The sequence below is a fragment of the Vidua chalybeata genome, chromosome 17 (assembly GCF_026979565.1).
Source record: "Vidua chalybeata isolate OUT-0048 chromosome 17, bVidCha1 merged haplotype, whole genome shotgun sequence".
In the NCBI taxonomy this organism is placed as follows: Eukaryota; Metazoa; Chordata; class Aves; order Passeriformes; family Viduidae; genus Vidua; species Vidua chalybeata.
The window spans coordinates 8,731,678-8,755,601 of record NC_071546.1 but is presented as its reverse complement, the minus strand read 5'-3'; the positions used below and the strand labels follow the sequence as shown (position 1 = coordinate 8,755,601).

Genomic DNA, 23,924 nt, shown 5'->3' with positions numbered 1-23,924 from the left:
CCCCAGCACTGCTTTCTTCCTCGTTGCGTGCGTATATAATGCATATTGACATTAATGGGAGTTACGCACACACATGCGGGGGAATATAAATCCCTCTGGATGAAGATCTCTTTAAAATAAGTTCTCAGTGAAAGGAGCAGATTTCCCTGCTATGATTGGCAATCATATTCATCCTGTCGCTTTGATTAACTCATTGGAGGCTTGCCCACATGGTTATTTTTGTGTCTGGCTGCTTGTTTTCCTGTCCGGTTTAATCCATGTCTTCGAGGCGGGGTGCGAGTATTCGCCAACCCAACCTGACAATATCCAGGATTGGGAGATGCCAATTTCAATTTCACACCGTAGGCTCAGCGATGCTTTTCCATTTCATAAGTATTTCTACCACTAATAGACTCGCAATCAGCAAATTAGTGAAATAAGCGACGAGAAAAAATAGAAAGGATTATCCTAGTGGGTCTGCTGGAATTATTTTTGTCAGTACAATTACCCTGAAAATTCTTTGCTAATATTGCAAATAACACTATCTATTCAGTGAGAGAATCACTTGTACTGGGAAACAAATTACTTTTCCATCAGCCCTAACCCAGGATGACAGTGGCAGTTGTGCTCTCTGGCCTCCATCCAATTTCATTGTCTGATCCTGTACAGATTTAGTACTGTAATAAAGAGCGCTCCCATTGTAGTGCAACAACCGGGATGCTTTCAAGTACGAGCACTTTTTAGAGAGCAGCTGCATCAGGATTAAACAGGATTGGGGAAGTGGGATTAGCCAGACAGAAAGCCCTCTTGAGGCTACTGACTTCTACAAACTAGGCTCCTAGATATTTTCTTTTGCTCCTCAAAAAAATGTCTTGAGGTGCACAGTTAGTGTCAAATAAGACATTTGCAAGGGCTGTGTCCCCATGCAGTGTCCCTCTTGCCTTTGGCAGCCTGACCCCTCAGGGTTTATTCAGCCATTTCATTTTCACCCAGAGCTATAATCAGTGCAAAGTCCTCCGAACAGAGCAGAGGTGGGTGGCTACGATAGGAAAGAGCTGGAAGACAGAGGTGGGTGATCGATAGGTAGAGCTGGAGAGCAGAGCATGGCAGGGAAGACAAATGGGGGGAATGGGTCATATATAAGATGGAAGAGAAGAAAACTGTAATCCATTTAGCTAGATGAGGAAAGCCAGATCAATAGATATGAGCTGCAAAGCAATGGGGACCAACTGAGGACAACTGTGTAACTTATCCTGCTTCGAGACATTACTCAGATTAATGTTCCCACCACAGCCCTTCCCAAAGCCAAAGCCAAAGAGACTCTCTTCCAAACAAAGCTTTCCCAGCAGCTATGGACTCCCCTCACCATCAAAGATGCCCACCTTGGGACTCCCCGCACCCTCGCTGTCCCAGGAGGGTCCAACAGCTCAGCACCAAGAGTCTCCCATCACCCCAAAGCCACAATCCCAAGAGCCTCGCAATGCTGAGAAAGACAGAAAATGCAAAAACCGAGTCCATCCCTGCTCCCAACTTACATTTAAAGGCTTTAGGTGAGGTTTCGCTAGTCTGAATCTTTGGGGCAAGCATGCGTTTGCCAAAAACCTGAGCATCAAAACTTGCATAATCGAAGGTGACCTTGGAGTACTTCTCCAGCTCCTTGGCCAAGTTGGCCCGAGGGGTTGCTGGGACCATGTTGGGCCTGTAGCTTCCATACTGAGGGATCTCCAGTTGCTTCACAAAGCACATAGGCCTGAGGATAAAACAAAAAAACAGCAATTATTTCTTTTTTTCTTTGACGAGTTGACTATTGAGAGGAGACCAGACACAATGGGGGTACAGCTGCACCTTCTTCCTAAAGGCTTCCCGGGGACGAGGAGGCAGTGACAGCCCTTTTGCTCTCCCTCAGCAAGTCTGCATCTGATTTGGATCTCACAGACTCCAGTTTTATTTTTTCTATCCTTTTCTACCTTCATTTTTTCCCCCCTCTTTTTAAGCAAAACATCAAGCTGTAAACCTCATCCAGCACAATGTTCTTGCAGGCTGTCATGGTGTGGCAGCATTTTCCAGAAGAGAACAAACTTGGGCAATAACTCCCTCATGGGACCTGTGACACAGGGTGGCACACAAAGGCATGAGGACCCCAGTTCAGCTCGGCTCCCTGCTGCAGGTTCATTGCAGAGGCACCAGGGCCTCTCCCCTGCCTCAGCCCCTCCTCGAGACCCGCTGCTACGGGGCTGCCTATCATGAATCAATTTGTCTTGCATATAAATTGTATATAAATGGCCCATTGTTATTCTCCTTCCCGTGACCTCTTTCCACCAGAGAGTCCTTGGAGCGGGAGCTCCTTGGAGCATGGACTGTCCTCGTGATGTGCTCAGAGTGCTCTGTGCGGGCTCTGCTGCAAATAAATAAGTAATGGCTCTAAATGGCCTTTCCAAAGTAGCGAGAGCTGAAGCACCAGGGTGCTCAGCAGTCCTGGGGAGCAAATAAATAAATGAATCAGAGCTCGGTGCCTTTGTGGGAGGGCTGCTCGGGGCTCGCACCGTGGTTTTTATCCTGCTCTCGTTGCAAAATAACCAACCATATTCCAATCCATCTGTAGCCTCATGAATCACATCAGCTACGGAAGCCAGTATCTATCAGGGACATCCTTAATGGGAGACAGCCCTTTCTCCCGGGAAGAGAGAGGTGGGCAAAGTATCAAAATTAATGTGACTGGCTTGGAAATGAGCGGCAGGTTCCTCTCCTCTGAAACCTGCAGGCTAAGGAAGAAAAGCAGGTGGACTTTAATGCACAACTGCCATGGAATGATTTGTGTGCAGCCCAAATCTCCACCTCCTCCTCCTCCCCCCTCCCCAAGCCCACCCTTCTTATAATGCTGATATAATAACCAGCCCTCGCTGGCAGTTTGTGCTGCGGAGCAATCGGCACAAGTGCCTTCTGCTGCACTGCTAAAACCCTTTGGCCTGTAGCCTCAGCATTAATTGATGCTACAGAAGCAATTCATTGTCCTCAATGCTCTCCCTGGGATCATCAATTAAATATCTCCCCACCTTGGCGAGACCTATGATCATAATAACAGGACTCAGCAGTATCAAGATACAGCTGGAGCGTGGCTGCTCTTCCTGGGAGCGTGGCAGGGCACGGAGGGCTGGGGCAGTGTGGGGACATGGAGCTGAGCCTTCCTGTCCCCCTTACCTGAGTATCCGGTCAGAATTGGAGCTGGTCTTCGCAGGATCACCAGACTGGGTTTGTTGCTTTTCATGTGATTTGGCTAATTTCTCAGCAGCAGCAATGGGGCACCCAGATAAACTGTGGGAGTTGGTTGGGGTTTTTTTTTTTGAAGGAGAAGAAAAAGAGAGAAGGAAACCAAGTATGAGGAATGAGCACAAAAACCTTCAGTTCGTGGACCCAGAGCTACACTGAGCCTGTGAGAAAAGTGTTTGCTTCCTCCACACTGAAAAAGTTCAATAAACAAGACAAACTCACCCTGCACCTCATCAACACAGAATCATGGAATGATATAGAATGGTTTGGGTTGGAAAGGACCTTAAATCTCAATTCATTCCAACCCCCCTGCCATGAACAGGAACACCTTCCACTATCCCAGGTTGCTCCAAGCCCCATCCAACCTGGCCTTGAACACTTCCAGGGATGGAGCAACCTGTGCCAGGGCCTCACCACTCTCATAGGGAAGAATTTCTTCCAATGTAACCCTGTCCTCTGTCATTTTGAAGCCATTTCCCCATCCTGTCACCCCATGCCTGTGTAAGAAGAAGCCAAAGCTGGTACCTCCTGTGCGTGTTGCGGTTGCTGTTGACGTGACCCTGTCCTGTGCACCCGGGCGTGGGGCACTTCAACACGTTCTCGTGCATCGCCAGGACTTCGGAGCAAGAAGGGGAAGGGGAGAAGGGAAGGGAAAGAAAAACAACTTAATAAAAATCAGAGAGGAAAAAAAAAAAAAAAAAAAAGAGAAAATCATCAAGCCTTGTACGCTGGTTTCCTAGAAATCAGGGAATGTGAAATGCTGTAATTAGAGTTTGCAGAGGGAAAAATAAAAGATTTACAAGGCAGCAGTGCAGGTCAGCACTAGGTTAGCATCTCTGCACACAGCCTCCCCATTTTCTGATTGCAATCGTTTCCCCCATCCAGCCCCTCCTCCCCACCCCTGTTTTGGAACTAGGTCTCCAGTTTCAGGTAGTTTTAAGTGATTGAAGTTGTAGCTCTGCTTTTATCCTTCGGACTAGTCTTTGTTTGATTTTTTTTTATTTTTAATCTTCAGGATTATTGCTTCCTGTAGCGCTGACCTTAAAAGTAAAGAAAATAATTTGATCTGCAAGCTTTTGTAAAGCCCACAGCTTGTGTTATTATTTATTAATATTTTTTGCTTGCATCCCAGCCTGTGAAGATAACTGTACTTTCTCCTTGTTTATTCCAGTTCTGTGTTTATGTCAGGTCTGCAACCTTTGAAATTACTGATAAGGAAGGGCTCCTCTTTCTTTTGGTGTATTATGCCATTATCGTAAACATACAACATTGATTTTTATGTATCTATACAGGGAAAGCTATTTAGGATGCTGGTAGAGAGGTGGAAACAATCTCTCTCTGTGCATATGTACATACAAAAATCTGTTATGAGGACGATACATATTTTCTGTAGAATAGGTAAATCTTGGTGTAGCAGTTTGGGAACTTTGCAGTGATTAGGGCACAGGAGACTCAGCAATCCTGCACATCCTAAATCACTCATCACTCCTCTTCTTTCCTGCATGGCAACATATTTGGACAGCAAGGAAGAATAATATCCCTTTTTTCCCAACATGATGTCCCAAGTAGGGAAAAATATGTGACTTCCAGTGTAAAGATGGGAGCTGCTTAACACACCTCTGGACATGGGCAGGCGTTTTTAAAGCCCCTCTTTGATTTTCAGAGAAGGGATCTCATTCTCCACAGGATGGTGCTAAAAATCCTTTAAGAAGGACAGGACTTCCAAGTAAATCCCCTTCATGTTTCCTGTGATTAGCAATAACACTTTGGTGGATAACAGCATCCAGGATCAACTTGGAAAAGCACCATCCCACTCCAAAAACTCGTTATACTCCAAGGAATGACATCAGACTTGGTCTAGGGACTCAGCCATGAAATTCGTATCATTTGAGAAATTCCCCCAAGAAAATTAGGCTCCAGACTAATTGAAGCAACCCTTAGTATCCCACCATGTACTCACTCTCGGGGGGGATCCTGTCTTTGTGCGGACAACCGGAGAGGCTGCGATGGTGGGGGTAAAGTCCCGTGACGTGTCCAGTCCCATCGCAGCCAGGGGTTGGACATTTGATTTCTCGCTTCTCGGGTCTTGAAGGATCTAAGGATTGTGGGAAAAGGGCAAAGGGATGCAGGTTAGTGGATTTGGAGGTAAAGAAGTGGAAAGTGCTGAACATGCTTCTCACTGCCTTTCCAGTCAAGCAGGGCGAAACCTTTGGGTTTTGAGGTTTTTTTCCTGGAGTTGGAAGCATAACACAGGAAGTTTCAAAAATTGAAATCAGCAAAGTGTTTTAGGAACTGACACAGCTCAGAGCATGGAGACACTCACAGCTACTGAGCAGGCAGCCTGGCTCGGAGCCAGGGGATGCTGAAGCCCCTGCCCTCATGTTTTTGTGGCCAGACTTCTACCACTACTTTAAAGCCCACTTGGATTTTAAACCAGCCCTTCTGCTCAGGCTGAAATTTTCAACTGACAATTTAGCCAAGCAATTTCTCTACTCAGAGGGAGGAACCCTCGTGACATTGTAGAGGACACCATCATTTTATGCATTCACTGTTGACCTCAAGGATGTCCCCATCCCTTTGGGCATTGAGGATTTGTGGTTGAATTCCCCCTGTGGGCTGTGAACTCCCCCCACATCAGCCTGAGAGTCCGTGCTGAGCAGACAAGTTCAGCTCTTCCACCAGGGATGGGAAGGAGGGAGATGCACAAAGGTTTGTCCTGTACCTTTGCCGTAGTAGCTCTTCCGGATGCTGTCCAGCGGTTTGTTCTGTTTGTCCTCCACCTGGAAGTGCTTCACGTGCTCTCCTGGCAGCCGGCTGGGCTCCCGCACGATTTTCACCTGCTCGGCTTTCAGGGCAATGGCTTGTTCCAGCAGCCCCAGGTTGCCCCTGGTCATCATGTCGTACATCTCCGACTCATCAGTCACGGCTGATTTCTGGGAGCGGGCATCGTCGTCCTTGTCGTCATCCGACCGGACCTCCACGATGACCGAGTACTCGGGCTTGGGGCTGAACTGCCCCTCACAGTGGCTTTTCTGGGGGTCCTGAGAAGTGTGAGGAGCTTCCTCGCAGATCACTTCAGGAGCCATCTCCTCCTCCTCTTCCTCCTCCTCTTCTTCCTCTTCCTCCTCCTCCTCATCCTCTTCCTCCTCTTCCTCCTCATCATCATCCTCTTCATCATCATCCTCCTCATCCTCTTCTTCTGCTTCAGCCTTTTCCAGTTTGCAGGACTCCTCTCCGTTCGTCTCATCCCGGGGCTCCGGACACAACTCACTGCTGCGCTCGCTGGTGACCTCGATGACCTCCTCCGCGTCCTCTGTCTGGATGATGATCTCCTTGTCGCACTCCTCCTCTACCAACTCCTCTCCTGCATCCTCATGGACCAAATGCACGACGCTGGACGCCGGCTTGGAGCCCTGCAGCTCCGCTTCGGGCAGCTGCCCTTCGATGGCGAGGGTTTCCTCTGCTATTTGGCCTAAGTTTAGGAGAGAGTTGGCGATTATTTCTTGGTAGCTGCTGTAGTTGGCCTTGCTGGGCCCAGATGTATTTGTTGCTGTGTTTTGTCCATAGTGGGTTGATTTTGCTGGGCTTCTCTCTGAAGGGGGGAAAGAAAGAATAGAAAGAAGAAAGAGAAAAGAAAGAGAAGATGGAAAAGAACAAAAAAAAAGTGAGGAAATGAGAAAAGGAGGAAAAAAAGAAAGGAGTAAAAGAGAAAAGGAGAGGGAAGAGAAGAGGGAATATAAAAGGAGGCAAAGAAAGTAATTATATAAACTCATAAAATATAACTTCGTTGTGTTTAAACTTAATTGAAACCAGAGCCTGGCAGTTCCACCTCTGGAGCATCCTAATTTATTAAATTTGGGGATGGCAGGTGGAAGGTGGATTTCTACATGGGACTCTGATGCACCATCTGCCCTCTGTCACCCCTAATGTCTGTGCTCCCCAGGCCGGGGCTCCAAACCAGTGAGCAAGGCAGTGTCAGGACCCCGGCTGAAAATCCATGTCCTTCTCCATGTCCTCTTCCTACCACTGCTTTTGGATAGTGGCCAGATCTGTCCAGGGAGAAGGATCCTGCTAAGCCCCTCATGGCACGTGTGTGGGACCCTGGCTGCCTTCCCCACCACACAGCAAACTCCTCTGTTCTTTCCATGGGTCCTTCCCTAGGGAGCATCCCTGAAGGAAAAGCTCTCATTTTTAAACACTGGAGGCACTGTGCCTTCTCAGCTTGACCAGAGTATTGCCATTGTCTTCTACCCAACAATGGGTCCCCCGGTAATTGAGGGACCCATCCTGTACATAATTCAGAGGAGCTGTAACTCCTGGCTGTTAACACTTCCTGCCCTTTCTTCGTCTGCAGAGCACAGCTCTGCAATCAATAATGATAAAGCACCTTCTGCTGCCTCGGGGCTGCGGGTCTCCTCCTGCTCCATCGCTTCCACCTCGTCCTCCTCCAGCATCCCCTCCGACTCGTCGGAGCCCGACTCCTCCTTGGCCTCGGCCTCCTCGCTGCCATCGCTGTCGACGTTGTAGCCTTCATCCAAGGCCAGTTTGAGTGGATGGGATTTCCTCTTGGATACCAGATGTTCGGCCTCAGCATCCTGAAGTTTCCTCTTCTTGGCTAGAGGGCAGCTTTGTAAACTGCAGATGGGATCAAGGAGCAGAGAGGAGGCATTGCTGAGTGAGAAAGGCCTGGCTACCTTTCAATCCAACTGGTTAGGCAAAAGTAAGTAGGACAAATACACAAATACTACAAAAAAAATCATCCAGCACCCCAGATTTTTAGCTAATTTAACCTCTGTGGCTGCACGTGCTCTTAGACCTTGACTTTGTGCAACTACATCAACTTTTTTTTCGGGAAATCAGCACACAGATGCTGGAATGTGGCATCCCAGGACTAATGTTGGTGATGGGCACCATGAAACCAGGCACAGGATGCAGAACCAGCCCCTGGGACACATTCACCAACTGCTCCAATTCCACGATTCATGGGGTAATGAAAACCCTCTGTTAAGGCTTGCAAAGCCTCCAAGGCAGCCAATGTGTTCTCATTTGCCTTCCTCATCCATAGAAGCACCAGACAGACCAAAATCTCTGCCCATCAGCAGCTCCCACCAACTCCAGACAGCTGTCAGGCACTTCTGGCCAAGTTTGGGGTCGACAGGAAGACTGCTATGAGTCTGGAGAATCCACCTGGGATCCCTTAGAGACTGATGGAGAGCCAGAGACAAAAAGACTGGGGGCATGCAAGTTGGGTTGCTGCTCTGAACCAGACTTTCTCCAGTGAACACCCGTGTTTGGTTCTGTGGCTCACACTCTTCCATCCCCACTACCTCCAACCCCACCTCACCTTCTGTGTCTCGCATACTTCCCACGGATGTGTCCTGAGCCGTTACAGCCTGGGGTTGGACAGCTTGGGAGGGAAACAAACAACCGTCAGGAACAGCAAGAGGACTCGGAGAATTAATTAGGATTGTGCAATCCACAGTCAGTTAAACAGGTCCCGTGCCCAAGGAAGAAGCTAACTGCAAACAGGAAGTTAATTTCCTTCAAATGGTTCCGTTTGTCCCTTTGAATTCCAAGGGAGGAGGGCAGGAGAGCAGCCTTGCAGTTTGCTAAAAACTAATGAAATTACTCACCCCATTTAATTAGATGAACAGTTTGCTATAGTTTTATGAGTATGTTTAATTAAAGATTTGCATGTGTGAGAGCAAGCTTTTAAAGGCAGACAGCTACTGCACTCTGCCTCCCCGCTGCTACTCTCCAGTTTTTCTCAGGAGGAAAACATGGGATTTTCCCTTATTTGGTGGCTTGTCAGGGAACTGGGGCCACTTACAATAAGAAATGTGTGTGTTTTGGGGAAGAGCAAACTGGGACTTTATCAAGGAGCTTTTAGCCAGACACGTTGCATGCAGATCCCCAGGACTAAAATCCTCAAAACCTCGCTTTTGGGGGAATGGATGGGATTTAGATGACTAGATGTCCCAAATCCCTGCAATTTTTTCTTGCTGCTGTGCAGAAGAGAATGAGTTAAAGGCTTGCAGGGAGCTCTGAGCCCGCTCACAGCCACTGCTGCCTTCACTTGAGCATCCCTGCACGGGACCACGCGCCTCCCCTGCAGGGGTAATTAGTCCCAGCTTCAGGAGCTGTAAGGGCTCCAGATAAGAAGCATTAAAGCAAACATTTTCTGGCAAAACCAGATTATGGCATTGATTATAGGATGCCCAAGTGACTTGCCTGATGTCTGAGGAATTCTGGAGTCGTGTAGGATTAATAACCTCATTTAGCACTGTATCACCCTCAGCCTGGGAAGCTGGAAGCACTAATGAAATCTCTTGATGACAGTGCAAAGGGAGAAGGCATTGCCAGCCCAGAGGGGATCTGGCCAGGCTGTTATTCTCAGAGTAAAAGACATGGGACAACATTAAATAGCATCAAGTGCCAAGTCAGGCTTTAGGGACTCCGTTTCTGCTCTCAGCAGAGCTCAGCCCTTACAGAAAGCTGAGGACATGGAGGGTCTGGCTGCACTAATGGGTGCAGCAGCTCTCGGAGCACTGGTGGGTTCAACTTCCCAGGGTACAAGTCAGATCTTTGTGTTCAAAAATTATAATTCAACCCAAAACCAGGGCAGCACAGTGCTGCTGAGCTGTCAGGAGAGTAGGAACCCTTCCTTCAGGGAGACTGACTGGCTTTAGGTTAGCAAAGCAAATGCTGAGAGGGCAATTGGTGGCACCACATCCCCTAAGGGGCCACAGTGCTCTGGGGAGGTGGAAGCTGCCCCTCATGGCTCCTCCAGAAAAGTCCCCACTTCCTGCTGTCCCCTTTGCTTGTGATCTGGCTTGAATCCATGAGGCTCCACATCCTCCAGTGCCATCTCTCATGGCATGGCTCCCAGCTCTTCTGGCACCCACACACAGCCCCAGCCCCACCACACCTGGGGCCTGGCCTGACAGCACGGTGTCCCTTCTCCAGCAGGACACTCCAGGTCATAGAGAACAAGATCTCATCCCACTAACATGTGCAATTGGAAGAGGGAGCTTCCCTCTTTGCTGCTTATGATCTAAAAGTCTATTTAATTTTAATTGCCCTCAGGCCTGACTGAGGCTGCTCTGTCCCAAGCAGCCCCAGCCACACTTTCAGTGACTGCACACCAAAAGGCAGAGCAGTGTTTATGTCACCAGTGGCTTGTCTGAAAAAGGCCTTATTCAATGGCAAACAGGAGCAGCTCTGATGAAGATATTACAGACTTTTATAAGTTTTCCTGTATCAATAAAAGCAGATTACCCATCACCCCATTTTTCATGTGGTTTAATGAAGCCTGCAATAAAAAGTATATAGGAAAGAGACAAGTGGTTCAGCATCGAGGTTTGCCGAAGCAGGTGTCGATTCGGGATGTTTCTGGCTTCACTTTGTTGATTTAATGCCTTTAAAAAGCACCAGCACAAAGGTGATGCTCTACATGCTCTGGGCCAGGCTTCCCCTCCCCACTCTCCGCTGGGGACTTTTCGTGTATTTTGGCAGGAGTCCCGAAAGAGGAAACGGGCTTCGAGGTCTATTAAAGCTGCTCTCCATCCCTCAAGAGCCACCACACCGAACAGCTCTCCCCCTCTCCGCTGCCTTCATCTGCTTGACAAAAGGGCTTCTTATTGTTATGCAGACGATGCCCTGCTTCCAATTAGTCGATTAATCGTCCAGTTATTCAGGCAATTAGGTGACAGCTGCAGAGATGGCTTTGTGGAGCACTCTGTCCTGCCCCTTAGATATGTCACCTGCTCCAATTACCACCTCCACTCAAGTGTTCAGCAATAAAAGTTGGAGAAGGGGCATGCCCAGTGCTGGCTCCTCCCGGCTCTCCAGAGTAATCCTCCAGAGTGGAGGAGCAAAATGCTCTGAAATGGCGTTGGTTTAGGTCCAATTACTCAATTACACGCGGGAGGCTGCAAGGAGAGGCAGCCCCTGCTCTTAGTGCCTGTTCAGGTTAAAGGCTCCTACCTCAGGCATAAGCCCCTGTGCCAGGTTTAGTGGGACATTGCAGGTGGGGGAGGCTGTTACGTCTAATGAGAAGCTCTGGAGGGCTGCACAGGCTCTGCTCCTGCTCTTTTGGCTGCTGCTCTTGGCTTCCCAGCACTGCTAAATGAGTGAGCTCGGTGACTGAACAGAGGACGGGGGTGGGGCTGAAGGAGCATCCAGCACCAGAAGTGACATGACAAATATGTGGAAAAAAACTCTGGTTAGTAGGATGGTGTCCCCAATGATGCTGAAATACAAACCGTGGGCATTAGGTTTGACTGGGGTTTAGATCTGGGGTGGGACAGCAGATGGCTGGAGGGTCTCCAGTCTAATGTCATTCATCCAGAGCCGCAGTTTATTTCTTTAACTCTTATGATTCCCCTGATGTGTTGTCTACTGTACCCTGAGGACTTGGACACAACCACCAACAGAAGCCCCCCAGCAAGACCCCATTAGTCCCATGGGTTTGCTCCCCTCAGCCGGGTTTCCCAGCTGAGGGGCTTCTCTCAAGCCAGTCCCACCATGTGTGCCCCCCATCCCTCCCATGGCCAAGGAGGAGCAGGGTCCTTACCTCACCTCCTGGCCGATGAGCTCCGTGGGCACTGGGCAAAGGGCAGGATGCAGCAATGGAAACAAACACAAAGTCAGAAACAAACCAGATGTGCCCGGCCCCCCAAGACCAAAGCTCTCCTGCCAGCAGCTGGGTCTCTAGTTCCTCCCCGGACATCCCATTTGGAAAAGAAAGAACCAATTTATTCTGCTGTCCTTTGTTGCATGCCAGCCTGTAGCAAATTATAATCGTGCCTTGTAAATCCTCACACCTGTGCTGATTTTCAAGGAGGTGAATGCACACTGGCAGCATCAGGGACTACCTCTGTTCTTTGAATCCGTGATGACTTTGAAGTCAATGGAACTATTCTGACATGCATGCATGTAACTCAAACACTTCTAAAAATAGACTGAGTTTTCTAATGCCTTCATCTCTCTTTTTTGCCCTTTAAAGCTGCTCATCAATTTCTTCTTTCACAGTTCACAACTGTTTTCCTGCAATGGCCACATTCACCTCTATAACACCAGCATTTTTCTCCTCTCCCTATCCCATCAGACTGATGCAGGAGTCCCTGCCAGTGCCCAGACATATGGTGGGGATTTGTTACTTGGGGTATAGGATAAACAAGAGTTTGTAGGGTTTTTAGGCATTACTCCCCACTTGTGAATAAGAGGGTTTCTCACTGCCCACAACAAGAACATACAACAACCTCACATCGCAACTGAAACCTTACATCCAGCCAGGAATCCAAATAATCAAGAGGAGAAAAAAAAAAAAAAAATCCCTCAGCACAAGTCTAAATTTGCCTGGGCTAAAAACCATAACACATTTGCTCAATTTGTTTGAGCTAATTGGGTTTCCTGGGATCCAGCTCCCAGTGGGATGACTCACAAGCTTCAACAGACTGGAGGCAGTGACGAGTCCCAGGGTGCAGGCAATAAATTACCTTTTCACATCGAGAAACCCAGATTCAAGCGTGGAAAAGGCAGGGTGTGAGAAAATAAATAGAATCAGGGCGCTCTCATTTGCAACCTGAACGAGCACCTTTGTGTATGTGCAACAAAGCAATGAAATCCAGATATACAAGCTCAGTTCAACACAGCTGGCAACATCTGGGTTTGGTTTTTTTTTTAAAAGGTGCAGCTGCTGTAAAGCGCAAGGAGGAAGGAAGGTGAGGACAAAAGGAAGGTGGCCCAACCCAGCTGTAGGATGAAGCTACAGTCCCTGCAGCCATCACACCTTTCCAACCTTGTTGGTTCCTCACTTCCAGCCATCTTTGTCACTCGTCACATCTACAGCCACAAAAATGAACCAAAAAAATAGAGAGGCTGGTCTGTAACCATCACCCATGGCTCTGGGACTACCTGAGGTGACACCCTGGGCTCTATCAGAGCCTCTCGCTTCTCCCAGAGAGAAAACATGCACAGAATTTCAGTTCTTTTGTTTTGTTTTGTTTTTGTTTCTAATCCAGAAATAAATCACAATCAATCTTTGCATTAACCAGTTGTTTGTCCTCCCATCCCTGCCGGGGCATGGCCCATTTGCTTCTCCAGCATGAGCTACTTCTGCCAGGCACTCTCAGATGTGTGACTTCAAAGCCGCTGGCAGAATGAGCCTGATGAAAGCCCTGGGAGCTGATCTGAAGCTCCAGTGATTGCCATCCCCTACAGCAGAGCAGGCACGGGGGCTTTTTTTGCTTATTTGCTTGTTATTTTCCTTCTGCTGAGTGTAGAGGATGAGGGTTAAGTATCATAAAGACCTATGAAGTTTTGTGGTTGGGACTTTTGCAGGTTTTTTTAAGACAAATTTCAGTGTGGTTGGGGCAGGGGTAGTGAGCATAACTTGAAGAGTTCAGCCTGGACTTGAAAAACCAAAGCCTATTCGGAACAAGGAAAGTGCAGGGAGCTGAGGTCTGCACAGCCCAGTGCTCCCACTCACCTCGGATAGACTTGGATCGCGTGCGTGCTCTCTTATCATCATTTTCTAAACTCATCTGCAACAGAAAGAAAAAAATCATTACTGAAAGTTAACCAGAAAATCATCATTAAAGGACAAGCTCATATGTGGTTGTCGCTTTGTGGGTGGCTGACAAAGCTTTCCTGTGTTGTTGAGATGGAAACTTCTTACCTTAATGCTGTTGTTCAACCCACAGTGCGCAGACTTAGCAATTTAAAATTAATTTCCACATCCTGGGACACAGGAAGGACTTTGTCTGTTGAGTAGCACAGAGGGACAAATATCCAGATGTGCTGGCTGTGTATGAGATAGCCCTTGTTAAAGACAGAGCTGATTTCTCTGGATTTACAGCACAGAACCTGGGTGGAATGCCAACACAGAATCAGAAATCTCTGAGTGTGTGTATGAGCTGATCTCCTGCCTGAAAAGAGCAATTTTTCACAAGTGCCCTAAAGAACAACCTCTCCTCTCTGCCTAAATTTGCCACAAAGACGACTGCATCTAAATAACTCACAACATGGACATCAAACACGAGGTCTGCAGGGAACACGGGCATGAATAAGTAACATCGGGGACTTCAAAGTTCTGGGTATTAATTAAACATCACCACATGCCACAAGGTAGCAGAAATCTGAAGTGCAGTCACCTCTGGGGCACAGCACCTTTGAAACCAGGCAGTGCCTGGAGGTGGGAGCAGGAAAGCAGGGACTTCCATGGCATGGCTGGAATGATACAAATAGGATTTCATTAAAGTTGTCAAAGGAGCTGCTGAAGTGGTCAAAGAACTGTTTTCCATCTCAGCCTTGACACAGGTGCTCTCTCTGCAGGCAGGAGTGTTGGCAGTGAATGCCAAGGGGGAATAGCAAGATGGGGGTGTGAGCAGGGCAGGGGATCAGAGCCTGCTAGGTTGGGAAGACAATTTGGGTTTTACTGCAGCATTACCATGTGGGGCATTCCTCCAGAGATTACAAGAAGAGAAAAAAGGAGATGAAAGAACCATTTACAAGTGGGATTTGACATAATAAAAACCAACTCTCTTTGGAATATCCTCTACAGGCCCAGTTAGAGAAGGAACAAACCAGCTCCTGTATCACTCCTAAATGAGGAGTTTCCATGGCTCCAGCACCCCGACAGAGCAGGGACACCACCTCTGCTCTCTCTGCTCCAGGGGCAGGAGGGGACATGCACATAGAGCTTGTGCTGCTCCACTGGCAGTAGGGATGGTGCAGGTAGGGTATGTGCTGCTGAATCCCTACATGCTCCCTAAAAACATCTTGAGGAATGCTACTCCCAGTTCCCAGCAGGAGAACCAGGACTCTTCACTCTCAAAAGAGGCACTACTTGGTGCTTTCCCTGAGGTTTGGGAGCAGCAAAGAGGGAAGGAGGCAGGGAGAGGGGACCAAGGTCTCCAGCCCTTGGGGCATCACAGCTAAAAACCCCTCAGAGGAGGGATGAAATTTTCCCCAGGCACCTCTCTCCTTCACACTGCCACTTTCCACAAATTCAAAGTTACCATGCAATGATTTGTTAGATGGGGGGGTTGGAAAGGAAAGAAGGAAAAAAAAAAAAGGGGGGGGGTGGTGAGGGGAATCAAAACCTGGAGCAATTTATGCATCCTGTCAGCATTCAGCTCATGGCATGGCAGTGTTGTGCTCCACGTTTATTACAATCTTCCCAATAACACAGCAGACAATTACTATAATTTGTATTTTTAAAGCCCCAGTTCCCTGCGGACCAATGGCTCCTGTTTAAAGTGTGGAGAGGAGCAGGTGTCACAGGGACTTCATTACATTTATGAGCCTTCCAACGCTGGCGTGCGCTGAGCTCGCTCCCTAATGCCGCCGCACGCCGCCAACGCAACAGCACCTTGGATGGCTGGGAGCCTCCAACCAACAGCAATGTCACAGAGGGCTTTTTCTTTCTTTTTTCTCTCTCTTTTATTCCTTTTTTGACTATTCTCGCAGGGAATTGGTGTGTGCTGGGGTGGTGACCTAGCAATATGAGTTTCCTGCAGATCAAAGGGGTGGAGGAGGTCAGGCTGTGGGAAGGGCAATGGGCAGTGCCTGTGAGGGGCCAGGACCCACACAAACAGCATGGAAAAGCAAAGCAAAATTTCATTTTTCTTAGCCAGACAGGTGGGATGGACTCAAGCTGCTTATCTATAAATAGAGGAGATCCCATTTCAGGTCACATTTGTCTTTGGGAGTTAAATATCATGTGAGCTGACATGCAGGCTCCTCACTACAGCAGAGCACCTCAGAGCAATTCCTCCCATTGCCTCCCATTCCTCTTTCAAGCCAGGATCAAACACCCTGGGAAGGCAGGAGCAGATTCAGTCACCACAGGGACAAAGGGGACAGGAGCCACCTAAGGCAGGGACAGACCCACAGAGCCACAGAATTCTCAGGGCTGGTGACCCAACCTTGCTAAGGACCAAAGAATGGAAAAGCCAAATAGGCTGCCTTGTTTGGCCTGTTCTCCAAAAAAAAAAAAAAAAAGCCAAAACCAAAAACAACAACAGCAACAACAAACCAAAACAACCCACCTCCAAATTCCTAGATTATTGATTATTGGGAGTTTTCTCCATAGGGAAGACCCCATTATTTGTTTAGAGACCCCGACACAGCCTCACTGCTGTGTATTTATAATGTTTCACTAACATCACTGTCAGGATGGGGTGGGCTCTGTGCTCCCAGACTCTGTTTTCTACCGTCAAGCTACTTTTTTTAGTTCAAACCAACATCAGGATCATCCTCAAAAATCCTCGTTTCCCTCCAAAGTGCAGAAATACCAGGAATAAGATCCATTTCAGAGCTCAGCCCCTGCTCCTCCCAGGCAACCTAAACAACTGGCAGAGCCCTGACTGTGCTCTGGAGCCTCTGTGATATCAGGCTCAGATGCAGGAAGGTTACATGAAACCATTGTCCTTTATTGTTGCCTTCTCAGCCAGAAGCCCTCTAGACAGATCGTTTTAATGTGAAATTTCAGGTCACACAGTGCATGTTTGCAGTCCTGGAGACCGACAGGCTATTTTCATTAGGTCTCTCTCTTGTTCACATAACAGCCAGGCTGAGGAGCTGTCTGGATTTCAGTCTTATTGCTTTAACTCTGAATGGAAACAAAGCAGCCCAAAAGGAAACCTGCAAATAAATTATTGCTGCCAGATGCCAGTCACAAACACATTAGTCTGGCTGGAAAAGACAGAGGTTTATTCCACGCCTCCTCACCTTATCCATGGGTTATCTCTAAGATTAAATCAAAATCAGCATCTCCCAAGTTCCCTAGCCTAACACTACAGGAAAGGACCCTATGCTGGGTCTCAGGGTACTCCCCTCAGGATTCAGATCAGTGGTAGTCAGGGTAACCTTGGGAGCATGACTTCATCTCTATGTTTCCCTTTCCCCCCTCTTTTCTCTCTCAAACTAAGAAATGTCCTCCTATCCTGTTTACCCTGCACTAAGGAGCTCCCTGACATGAACAGAATACAAGTTATAATGAAAACTTGTCAATGCTGCAGACTTAAATCGATGATGTTCAGACAGATAAACTTGAAAAAGAGTTTAACCCAAGCACAGTGTGAATTTTAACAGCCAGATTCTACAGTCCAGGTTTTGTTCTGCTGCCAAGACAGCAGTGCAACATGGATCTGAAGTTTCATTTTATGGAGTACCTACAGAGTTGACATTTTATTCTTCCTTCTTGTCTTAATACATATTTCCTTTCCACTGGAAGCCAAAGGAACATAACAGAACACAAACCCACTGGGAGCCCAGCACGTGCCGATGCCCAGGTGTGCCTGGGCTTCGACAGCTCTATGCAAATCTGCCATTAAAGGCCCTGCTGAAATTCCCCCCGGTCAGCAGTAATACTTTATATGTATTCAAGAGCACCATGGAGCTCAGAGAAAATAAACATGCTGAAAAACCCTTCAGCTGGACAAAGGGAGGTGAGGATTCAGCAGGAATATTTATTTTACACTGAAAGCAGCAGAGCTTCCATCAGTGCTTATTTGTAGATGTAGCAAAATGCCAATTGCAAGAAGCAGCATCAGAGCTTTAGAGGGACAGACAGACACACACGGCCTCTATTTTTAGTTTTTAAACCCCCCCCAACTTATCTTTGCCTAGCAGCAGAAAGAAAATGCCAGAAGAAATGACATTTTTTCCTACAGAATTGTTGTAAAGGGGTATTCTGCTTGGTCCTTCCCCTCTTGAAGATGCAGAGTCCCTTCTTTAGTTCCTCAAGGGAAAAGGCAGCAAAACTGCCTCTCAGTGAGGATGGGTTTGAATGGCCTATCCTGATTTCTCCTCCCTTTTGTTTCTAATGAGGAATTTCTCCTTTGCTGTTGCAGGCTAAACACAGGTGGAGAGACCTGGATCTGGCTCTCCAAATTTCTCCCCTTTCCTCTCTATAAAGTGCCATGACATCTTTTTTCATTGCAGAAAATGAGGAGGACTTTGTCCTGCTGGACCTTCTCTAGCTGTGAATTTTTAAAATAAATAAAAAAGGGGTGATGGAGGAAGAAATACTCTTGATCAACAGTGTGCCTCTACTTGTAAAAAAAGGCTCAGTAGTAGCTCCCAGCTGCTATTTTATAACCACACTCTGAGATTAGGAGGATTTTTTTTCCCTCTTCTTCCTTTAGGGTCTTCCTAGCTGCTTGATTTAAATCCCCCTGACATTCCACCTATTGTGAGTCCTGTTCTCAGCTGAATAAGCTCTCGTCTGCCTTTGCTCCGACTGCTTCCAGGAAAGGACACCCTGCACGGTGTTCCCAGGCTCGGAGTTGGGGAGGGGGGAGGATTTTGCCTTGACATGTTGAGATGCAAATCCACAGCATGTACCCACCTCGAACCTGACACTCCAGCTGTGTCACAAACATCCTCCTGAAGCCATGCTGTCACTTTGCATTTGCAGAAAGGGTCCAGCCCCCACCCAAAATCACCCAGCGCTGCGAGTGAAGCGCTTCCCGCGCGCGGCTGCTCCGCCGCGATGGCAGCAGCATCCTCCGCACTCGAGGGAAGCGGAGCAGAAAAGCTGCTCCTGAGCATCACATCTGACACAGGCGCAGCTGCACCGCTGCCTCCACAGCACTGCCAGCCCAGCATCGGGCTGGCTGATTTCAGAGGCCGTGGCTGGAGTTGACACACACCTTCCTCTCGACTCTTGGGAAGTGCTACAGCGCGCAATCCCAATGCCAGCGAGACCTAAGTGGCTCCGTACGTGCCAACAGCTCTCGTGCCAAAAGAGGAGGGGTAGGGAAGGGGGGGGGGAGGAAAAATTGTAGTTCTTCAATCTCATTGTTTTCCAGCTCTGTGATAAGCCAGCTGCCTTTTCCATGAGATTATCCTTGGGTGGCACAATGTGAGGGGATTGCTGAGATGCATCTCTGCGAAGGGGACAGCAGGGATGGGCTCTGGTGGCCCCACCACCATCCACCCTACCTGTCCTGACAGCAGTCAGCCCTCACCAACAACCTGCTTGCTATTCAGCTGCCTCCCAGCTAGATCCCAACGGCACAGGAAAATAGAGATTTGAGAGGCAAAGGTTCATTTTGCCGCCAGACACCGTGGTCCAGGACGAGCACTGGCAGCAGCGTCCGGGCTCAGCTGGCTCCATGCAGAGATCAGCTCTCCTCAGCAATGCAGAGATCTCATTTCAAACCTGTCATGGGAAATTTTATCCCATGCCTGGACTTCTTTAGAGGCAAAAATAAATAAGTAAACGTGCCCCACATCCCATTGTCCTTCAACACTGCGCATCCTGTGGGTTACGAGCTGTGACTGGCATGAAAAACTACATTTAAATACAATATATATTTATGAGCACACAGAGAAGTGCAAGAATGTGCACACAATGCAGATCCAAAGGTTAGAGAGTGATCAGGACCTCTCCCCCTGTGAGGGAAGAGGGCTGCACACTCGCACAATATCCAGGCTCCCTTCAGACTCCCCCTCCCCATCCCCTCCTGTCACCCCTGAGCCAGGCACTCAGATAAAACACAGATAAGCAGAGCTGAGCATTGCAAGAAATGGTTAATATTCGTGATGTGCTTGTTAGAGACAGAGCACCAGATGAGTGCCAGGTACTGGGAATGTTACCTTTTGTAATCATTACTTTATTAACATACGACAATCTTATTAAATCTAACCTAAGTGCTTATTTGGCAGCTTCAATAGAAAAGCCTTAATTGAGCTCATTTTAAATATAGCAACAACTGCTTACTCTGCTTTCTAAGAAGGTGTGAGCTTTCCTGGCGACACCTGCGTGCAGCTGACAGCTTGTTAGTGAAGAAGGATGTTTTTAAGTCTGGGTTTTTGCTGGTTTGGAGTTTTCCCAGGGTTTGGTTTATCTAGGGATACAGGAAGAGTTGGTAACATCAGTCACCTAGGGAAGCTTCCTCACCACCCAGGTGGGTCCATCCACTCACTGGAGACGGTGCCTGACTACCGAGAGGCCAAAATAGGACAGGAAGCGCCATTTGTGCAGTGAACAGCCCAGTTCTCTGCTTAATTAAAGCTTCCTAATCTGCTGGCAGTGAATCTGCCGGGAGGTTTGACAGCCTTGGCTGTACCTCTTTCATCATCCACAGCTGCAGCACTAAATGAGTGGCTGTGTTGAGCCCCAGGAGCTGTCCAGGGTCCCGGTGGGGATGAATGACTCGCTTGTCCCCTCCAAAGGCACCACAGCTTCACCTGGTGCTCGAGGGGCTCCTTCCGACCAGCCGGCGCCTTGGAGAAAAGGCCTATTTTAACAGGCCTGGGAGTGACCTAAATACCCACATCTGAGCCACCCTTGAAGGATGGCACCGGAGAGGAAGGCAAGGATTTAAATATCTGGACTCCAAGCCAAACTTTGACAGCTGGAAGCCCTCCCTGCCCGGATTCGCTATACAGGAGGTTTGGAAGTAGCAAGGAGACAGAAATTTCTAAGTCCTGCCCATCACTTTGTGGGTTCCGGAAAGGCTCCGTTTCCCCAGGAGCAGCTGGTCCAGAAGGAGCTGGAGCTCATCTGGCCCTTGTCCCATGGCCAGCTCCTGGGGTGGGGGGGTCACTGTCCTAAAAATGTCTTTGCTTGTGTACTCACCTTGATGTGTGTGCCGTGCAGGCCGGCGGCTCCCTCGCAGCTGCTGATCTTCTCTCCACAGGTCCACCTCTGATTCAGCAGCTCACCCCGAAACTCATTTTCTGGGCAGGGAAAGAGGAAAACAGGGTCAGGACCCAGAGTCAGCCCAGCTCCACTCAGCAGCACCAATGATAGGTAGAAATGCAGTGTTTATTCCTGCTTTCTTTAATGGCCATACAGATCCTGAGGGTCTCTATGCCCCAAGCAGGACCCCAGGGTGCCGTGCCAGGGCCAAGAGCCCAAACCATAAAGAATTTCCACCCTCAGCCTACCCCAAACACTGCAGCTCAGCTCAGTCCTCAGTCAGAAAACACACTGCTAACAGTTGAAAAATTAACATTGAAAGGCTGGGATAATTCAATCTTAGGGTAATGTACATCCAAGATGGTTCTTAAGATAGGTGACTGTCAAAGTCCCCTTTATGTATTTGTCTTAAAACAGCTGTTCTGTAATCAAAAAGGCAGCTGGGGGGACTTTTCTAGGTGTCACAGGAGAACCATTTGTGTTAGAGACTCCAAACCCTCTTTGAAGCACTTTGTTCTGGCCTGGACCTTCAGAAAAGGCTCAGGGCTTGCAAACAAAACCCAAGAGTTGCTGAAAAATTATTCTGCTTTGGAGAAGCTCTGAGGAAAGGGAGTGGGGAGGCAAACCAAAGAAAATGAGGGAGAGAAGCTAGAAATAAACAGAAGAAAGGAGAACAAAGGGGGAGAGTATCAAATAAGAAGAAATAAAGATGTTTCGATAGCCCATTCATAAATCAGCACTGCGTGCCTGCTTATCTAAAGCATTTCCCTCAGCATCCTTCTCCCAGCTGCACATTTTAAAACAGGAACATCCTCTATGGGATGCAGTAGGGGCAGGAGCAAAGAGAGGGTTAAACTGTATGAACAATGGATCCTGGATAACCTGAAAGGTAGCTTAGAAGAATTTTGAAAGGATGAGATGTCATGAGATTCAACCACAAGGAGGAAGAATTAGTAACACGTGCAAATTCATCCTCTCTGGGCCTGTTTTCTCATGTGAGCCCAAGTAAAAGGTGAATCCTGGAAGCTGCTGTGGCTAAATCTGGCTCAAAGTGCCATCTTATCCTTGCCAAAGGCCACATCCTGATGTCCCATGCCTTCATCCCTTTAAGCAAGAGGTGGGGAAGGACTGAGTACTGGGGCAAGGAGCCTTGGCCTGGCTGAAGGTGTGTTGGCCACAGCAGCTCAGAGCCTTCCAGCCTGCTCCAGCCTCTCTGCCCAGCCCAGCTGGAATGGCCAAGGCATCTCTGTCAACACTGGAATCAGATTTCCTCTATTCCATGCTGCTTAAATGCATCTGGTCTCCAGGGAGGATCAGCTTGCACTGCTGGCTCTGCCCTTTCCACCTCCCTGTGGATCCTGGCTTCAGCAGAAACGAAGCTCACTGGCTGTGTGAAGGACATGTCTGTTAACCCCTGCCTGGGCCACCCACGAGCAGCTGTGGGATATTGCCTTAAATATGTTTTTTAGCCCATGGGAAGCAGATCCCCGAGGGAGCAGCATATTCTGGGGTCCCCCCTGGCACTGAGGTTGGACAGTGATAGCTCAGAGCCTGCAGCACTTGCATCCACACCCCCTTGGAAAATTACTGAGATGCTCAGCTGGTCTGATGGATCAATCCCAAAGGAAACCACCAGCTTTCCCCCACCACGTCCCTCCCCATTCACCCAGGCAGGACTGGAGCACACGCAGTCTTAGGCTGCTTTTGCCCATCAACATTTGTGACAAGCCACCACCATCCTCTGCCAAATGAGGTTCTTCCCAAACCTCAAATCTATCTGTCCCCTTCTGGGATATCTACAGCTGTGAACCAAAGCACTGCAAGTTGTGTGGAATCCTGGTACAAAAGAAAAAGTTCCTTGAAGGGTTTGAGTCACCTTCATCCAACCCCAAACAAGATGATGTGGAAACCTGGGAGGGAGACCACAGCAATTGGGAGTGTTAATCAGACTCATGTGTGTTTTACTTCACATTTCCAAAGAGAGAAGAAAGCATTAGTTTGCCAGAAAAAAAAAAATATAACCCTCTAAAGAATCACAGAAAAGTCCCCCAAAAATAAACACAACAAACCTCATAGGAAGCTTTGGGGTGAGGGTGAATAGAAAATGAGGAGGGGGGCCTGGTGGCAGTCAGCTCTCACACATGTCCTCACAGTGCCCCAGTTGCTGCCCCACCCCATCCCCAAATCTCTGCAGAGGTTACACCTGCTATAACAAAGTGATGGGGTGAGGGGAAGGTTCTGTAGAGAAAACATGGGGGGTGAAGGCTTCCTTTCCTTGTAAGATGCATCACTGCATATTCAAACTGAAAGACTAGAGGGAAAACATATCAATCTTCATTCGTTCCTCCAAGGGTAAGAAAAGGAAAAAGGAAGGAAGGAAAATTTTTCTTCATTTTTGTTCAGGCCCATTTTTCACGGGGAAGGTGAATCCTGAGTTAAGGAGGCAGCAGCATGCTGAGAGCAGGCTGGGTCCTTCAGCATCACACCAGACAATGTGGGCCTGCTTTTCAGAGCAGACACTGCAGCAGTGTAAGGGATGGGAGGGAGCATTTTGTGGCCCCAACTTTTATGTGAAATTAAAAAAAAAAAAATCTCAAAACTAAATTTTACACCTTCACTAATCTGGAGAAGGCACTCCTTGGGCTGCTGCACCCCTCTGCACTGCTGGCTGCCTGACACCCCTGCATTTTATAGAAAACAGGGAGAGTAACTTTTTACATGGATAAATAGTGATGGGATAAGGAGCAACAGCTTAAAACTAAACCTGAGACTTAGGTTCACTGTTAGGAAGAAGTTCTTTATTCAGAGGGTGGGGAGGCCCTGGCACAGGCTGCCCAGAGAAGCTGTGGCTGCTCCACCCCTGGAGTAGGTTGGACAGGGCTTGGAGCATTCTGCAATCCTGGAAGGTGTCCCTGACTGGAGAGAACTGGAACAAGATGATCTTTAAAGTCCCAGCCCAGCCCATTCTGTGTGATTTTGTGGTTTGCTGCCCACACATGCAGCTCTGTGGCCACTGCCT

General features: G+C 48.3%; 1 protein-coding gene across 1 annotated transcript in view; it reads right to left on the bottom strand.

Annotated features, from left to right (window-relative positions):
• MYT1 (myelin transcription factor 1) overlaps positions 1-13,793 on the bottom strand; it is a 35,010-nt gene extending 21,217 nt beyond the window's left edge. The window contains exons 1-9 of the mRNA XM_053958414.1: positions 13,739-13,793; positions 11,822-11,852; positions 8,591-8,653; positions 7,632-7,881; positions 5,969-6,836; positions 5,207-5,341; positions 3,772-3,862; positions 3,178-3,291; positions 1,515-1,729 (exon numbers count right to left, since the gene is read on the bottom strand). Of these exons, the coding sequence (XP_053814389.1) occupies positions 1,515-1,729; positions 3,178-3,291; positions 3,772-3,862; positions 5,207-5,341; positions 5,969-6,836; positions 7,632-7,881; positions 8,591-8,653; positions 11,822-11,852; positions 13,739-13,793 (1,822 nt within the window). The remainder of the gene's footprint in view (positions 1-1,514; positions 1,730-3,177; positions 3,292-3,771; positions 3,863-5,206; positions 5,342-5,968; positions 6,837-7,631; positions 7,882-8,590; positions 8,654-11,821; positions 11,853-13,738) is intronic.
• Positions 13,794-23,924: the final 10,131 nt, after the last annotated feature.